Below are 6000 nucleotides of genomic sequence, written 5' to 3' on the forward strand. Positions count from 1 at the left end.
AGACAAATTTCTTTCATTGATTCGTTTATAAAGAATTTCATATTGGTTTAATTTATTTACCAGCCATGAACTACAATTATTATTTTTTGCCAGCCATTCACTGCAATTAAACTGTTCTTTACCTCCTTTATTTCATTATATTTGTGTTTGACGAAAAACTCTTTTATATTATAAGTTTTCTCCTAATTCTGAAAAAACATATAATATCATTTTTCTTGTTTTACCACTGGAGTGGAATAATGTTTTTAGAAGTATTAAAGTACTGTTAACAACAAATGAGGGGCAAATTTGGCAAAATATATCATATTTTTGCATAAAAAAAAATTGATCTATAAGAATATAGATTCCTCTAGCTTATCTCAATTCTAAATTGGATCGGTATAATTTATTTTGTTTAAAATTGTCCAATGTGATTTGGAGGCTGACAAACTCAATTATTTTTATATATTTTGATATCTTTTATATGGGTTTTGTCAACTTAATTAGTCCCTTTTAGCCTTAATTGATTATTAATTGATTTAATATGTTTTATTTTGAATTATTATTTTTTAGGGGCAAAATTGTATTATTTTGGTTTAATTGTGACTAATTGATTTTTGAGGACAATTAATGCTACCTTATCCTTGAATTTTGTTTGCAGGTTTTTGGAAGATTTAAAAATAAAAAAAAAATTAAAAAAAAAAAAAATAATAAAAATAATTAAAAAAAAGGGATCAAAACGCAACCAACCTAATATCCAATAATCACCTTCAGCTTGGAATGAACCCAGGAGCTGGGGGCGGCAGAGAAAAAAAAAAAAAAAGAGTGGAGCGAGCTAAGGGGAGAAGGACAGGGAGAGACGCGAGGGTGCTTGGCGGTGGAACAGAAACAGCGAACCAGAGGCAACTTCATCACCTTCCTCTGTTTTCTCTGCGATTTATTCCTGGCGGCTCGAACAGATCAGCGACAGCAGCGTGAACAGAGAAGAGCGAACAGCGACGGCGCAGTGGAAGAGCTTGACGGGAGGCAGATACGAGCAGGAGCTTGAACGGCGAAATGATACCTCCAGATTTCATCTTCCATTGGCTCCTTCACTGTTGTTCTGCTATGGTTGTGATTATTGAAGCATACGGTGGAGCTTCAGTAATGCAGGGACTTGGCTAAATCCTTTCCAATTCTCTAGAGCAATGGTTATGGCTTGAACTTAAGCTTCAAAGTGGAGTTTCAACTCTTCTAATCTTTACTTCTTTCATTATAATTGTGATTTCTAGGTCTTAGAATGAATTTTATAATGTTTGAATGTGCTGTGATGGTTTATATTTGTATTGAGATTGGTTGTAGTTGTTGGAATCTTTGATTAGCATTTAACACTATGCTGTGATTAGCTTTAATTTCTTTACATTGTACTGGGTCAGACTATGTTTTGAAATTATTGTGAACATTCAGTGGTAATTCAAGATAGCTTGGTTATTGGACTAAAAATGTTAATTGCTTTTCTTTGATTTTCTTTTTGGCTAATTGTGCTGAAACAGTTTAATTGTGAATAATTAATATGCAAGGTGACTTGGTGTTGATTATTCTAATTAAACCGAGTCTAGGGGGTGGCCCTTAGAGTCTTTTGAATTTAGCTAACCCCAAATTAATTGAAGTAATGATAGCCTTAATCATTATGCTAGAGGGTTGCTTTTCCATTTGCTGTCACTTGTTAATTCTCTTTATTTATTTCATTCATATCTATTTTATAAACTAAAAATCCAAAAATTATTTACTCATTTTACATCCTTTTAAATTTTGCCAATTAGTTAGTTAAAAAGAAAATCAATCCCTTTCCAACTCAATTCTTTGTTTTTGATACTTAGTTGCTTAGGATTTCAAATAAAGGCTCCTCAAAGTGAAACAACCCGAGTTTTGCACTATATTGCATTGCTTGGATTTATTTTTGATTGGGAACCCCAAGGCGAACGACAAAGGCTCTCATCAGAGGCATCCATGCATCCTTAAATGTAAAACCTATTAATTTTAATTTATAGAATTTCATGGGATGTATGAATTTTTTTTCATATTTATTTCACACCATTTTTATCTCGTGCATCTTTATAAATGAAATTCCATAAAACTTACCAGTTAAAATTAACAGATTATAGAATAAGGACTAAATTCAAAAAAAAAAAAAACGAACCTCATTCAAAATTGAGTTAGACTATAACAATTTAAGGATTAATTTTCCAATTATATATTTATTGCCTTTCTTAATTTGTGCGCAATAATCTGAAAGTATTTATGTAATAAAACTGAGGGAATGTCAAATAAGTCTACCATTATGTACCTATTTACTCCTTTGATCTAATTTATAGAGCAGATAGATAAAAAATTTTTTGATCATATTCATAAGTTACTTCGTTACATTTTTAGTAAGAATGTATAGCTAGATAGTTATTTTTTTCTGAAATGGTGTATATATTAAATAGGGATAAAATTTTTAAATTATCATATTTTAATAGAAAGTTCATATAGTTTAAAGTTTTTCTTAGTCTGTTGTGTTTTATAAATAAAACCAGATGAGTATAAATCACTTGTATTTCAAGCTTGCAATGAATACGTTTTGTACTTTCTTTGACCTATTAGCTTTATTTCTCTCTACATTTATTAAGTCAGGTGGGTAAAATTAAAAAAAAACTTATTAATTATCCTACAAGTGATTTATAGTTGTGAACAAACTTTTTTTACACAAGTCATTCATATATATATATATATATGTGAACATTTTATGAACAAAAATTTTTATAGGGAAGTCACGCTAGGAAAAGGCCTTAAACGATTACTTTCTTTCGTAAGTTGAAATTTCAAGACTGACATTATTTTATCCCAATCAATTCCTTTGAAGTTAAAAATAAATTTTGAAAAGGTCAGGTATAGTGACATCAAATAAATCGTCACACAACAGCAAATAATTTAAGGCTTTTTATTTAAAGTTGATGATAGAGACTTGATGAGTTCATAGTAAATCATCACACAACAGCAAACAATCAAAAGTGTATCACATCACAAATTGACAATGGGACGGACTACGTAACAAGTGTACTAGTCTACATGTTTGGGACATAAGCCCAAGCATTGAGAGCGCAAACTCCATGTGGTAAGTTTGTGTTCCTTTTAATAAAGAAGTATCCATTCATTCCCCAATTCTCTCCCTATGAGTTCTTCGCAATTCAATAATCTGTGCCATCTTTTGAGTCACATCCAACAATCAAAACGACATGAGTCACACCGGTTGAATCCTCGGGGCAATTCTCACCGCCATAAATTCCCTAGTCAATTGAACAAACAAGTTAGAAATAACAAGGGGAAACTGAATATTGACGTATGATTCTTACAAATTATACAAGTTGTCAAGATCAGGGGCAGATATCAGTAAACTAATTAAGCACCATAACAAGAACACAATAAGAGGGTGAGCCTTGGAGCAACTTTTGCTACCTTGTATATTGGGAAGCCATTACCAAGATCACAATAAATATTGAATATTGAGAACTGAGATATATAAGACCTACACTCTTATAAAATTGAAGATCTGTTGCATTTCTGTTGCATCGAAAGCCCAAGGTACAGGCTGCTTAGAAGCGGCACACAAGAGAGCATCATCCGATTCTGGTATCTGGCTGTGGCTACTAATTTTAGCCACTTTGTCTCCATCATGCTGCAGAAACATATATAAACCAGAAATTAGAAAACGAGTATGGTATCAAAAGAACTTTTAACTTTCCATAAATAAACACAAAATCTAAGGTATATATGTTGGGATAATGTTTTATGCGAATGAATAGTGTAATTTCCTGTAGGTTTTACATAATATGAGAAAGGCGAACAAACCATGTTGGCTTTGCAAGGACCCTGCTGAAAAACATAAGGATAATCTTCTTCTTTACTAATCCCGCCATTTTGGATGACCCATTCAAAGGCATTATGGGGCCATCCACCTGCACAACCTTGGGTCAAGGTGTCGCAGTCTACGAGTTCTTGCTCAGAAAGGCTAACAAGTTTGCCGGTGGTTATTGCATAAACCGATTCCAAGGCCCCACTGGCTCCAAATGCCCAACAACTTCCTATATATACAAACAATATGGAAACCATCTATAAGTCCAATCTGTTGATCTTTTCGTTATCAGCACCTAGTAAAAATTACATGAATTAATGAAGTTAGTTAAAATTAGTATTTCTGGTAAAATATCATAATTACCTTTAACAAAAATTATGAGTGAGAGGAGTTTGGTTAATTAGTTTAAAAGTTTCATAGTTAGTTAGGGATACTTTAGGTGGAAAAAATTATTATTTTAAACAAAACTTGTTATATTATAAAACATCCTAGAGGTTCACTTCAAATTTAAAAACCATTAGTTTTAGAAACAAGACTGGTGAACTTTGTTGGTCGAAAAGGATCGACTTACCACAACTTTATTGGTGTTTAACTGGAGTCACAACTCCTTGCTTTCTCCAATCCATGGTAGCAGGCGGTGCACATTGAGTCCTTCTGTTGGAAGTAGCCGGGGCTCGAGGAAGCCGGCGTGATGGTGGCCGGCACCTCCAGCGGACGGAGTTAGGTTTGCGTAAACTCCTCAGGACTCATATCAGCAAACTAGTTGAGGCCCAAACGATACCCAGATGGTGACTTGGATCTCTTAGCATTCGTTTCAGTAATATACTTGAGATTCCTTTGGAATATTTGGAATCTAGTGTTGCTCTCTTCAGAGTTTGGGTAGACTCTTCCATGCTCCGCCATCCATTGCTGGAACATTTCAAAGTCTTGTTCAGCCTTTGAAAGGGAAACTGATGATTCACTGGTAGGGAATCCTGAAGAGAGACATATCAGAATAGAACACCAGATCAGGAGAAAAAGGACCTGAGACATGGTAGTGTAGAAAGCCATGCTTTATTTTGCTGTTTCAGTTACTGAGAAATGAAACTTCAAATAAGCTTGCATGGAACTCAATTCATCCACGAGGTATTTATAGTATAATTCTTGGTACTTGTAGAAGAAAACGACCCAAGTTGAAGTCAATACCCCCCCCCCCTCATTTGACTCATGAGTGTTCACATTTTCCCGCTACGAGTTCTTTGATTTTATCATCCACTCGTTACCCATCCTTGACGTAGAAGAACATGTTCCACATCCGTAGTTGGTGCAATGTTAATAATCTTAAGTACCCTGTTTTGAATACGTTTAGTATATAATTTGACATATTTTAGTAATTTTCGTTGCATCAAAAAATCTGTGTCTTGTTCTATGTTACGCAAGTCGCGGAGGCCTCAATGAAAGAAGCTAAGGTCACCGTGACGGCTTAAAGGGAAGAGACTTTTATACTCTAATGAGCTACAGCAGATTTCTGTTAGTACCGTGATTGTTTCTTTATGATGATTGAATCACCAGTTTGATGAGATTTAAACTTGTAATCTTGTGACAGTCAAGTAAATTGGCAATGCGTGGGACGCGGGAAAACCCTAAAGAGGGGATGAACATGATAATGACTCTACTAGGGTTCAAGTGACAAAAATATCCATAAAGTATTTTACAAGGAGTTGCTTTTTTTTTTCCCAGGACAAACTAGCAATATATTCTTTTGTTATTTTCCTCTCCATTTCCCTCCACTTCCCATCCCAATCATAAGATAGCAATTTAACCAGTCCATATTTCATATTTTATGAAATTCAAAATAAAATATTAATTTTTTGAAAACATAAATAAATAAAGTTAAACTACTAATTTTAACTGATAATTTAAAAAAAATTATAATATAAACCCTAGACCGTTCAAATTGTAATCTTAACGATTGAGATAAAAAATGAAGGAAAATGGAAGGGAAAGGAAAAGCTGAGGAATCAGTTATTTGGTTTGGTTAGGTTCACTAACCGAAAAGAATATCTGAAATGTGCATATTTTAAAACACTAAACCGAAACAAACTGAATTAACCGAAATAATTCGGTTTGGTTATTCAGTTTACCCGGTTTTTGGGTCTTTTCCATTG

At 33.6% G+C, this 6000-nt stretch overlaps 1 protein-coding gene across 1 annotated transcript; it reads right to left on the bottom strand.

Annotated features, from left to right (window-relative positions):
• Positions 1 to 3188: 3188 nt before the first annotated feature.
• Positions 3189 to 4903, bottom strand: LOC114738711 (P34 probable thiol protease-like). The gene is made up of 4 exons (XM_028926775.1): positions 4630 to 4903; positions 3850 to 4082; positions 3587 to 3676; positions 3189 to 3287 (listed from the first exon to the last, which is right to left on the bottom strand). The coding sequence occupies exons 1-4, from the start codon at positions 4901 to 4903 to the stop codon at positions 3189 to 3191; spliced, it is 696 nt and encodes a 231-aa protein (XP_028782608.1).
• Between the last annotated feature and the right edge of the window lie 1097 nt (positions 4904 to 6000).

The sequence above is a fragment of the Neltuma alba genome, unplaced genomic scaffold, assembly GCF_004799145.2.
Source record: "Neltuma alba isolate B1F8T4 unplaced genomic scaffold, ASM479914v2 tig00013660_pilon, whole genome shotgun sequence".
Lineage (NCBI taxonomy): Eukaryota > Viridiplantae > Streptophyta > Magnoliopsida > Fabales > Fabaceae > Neltuma > Neltuma alba.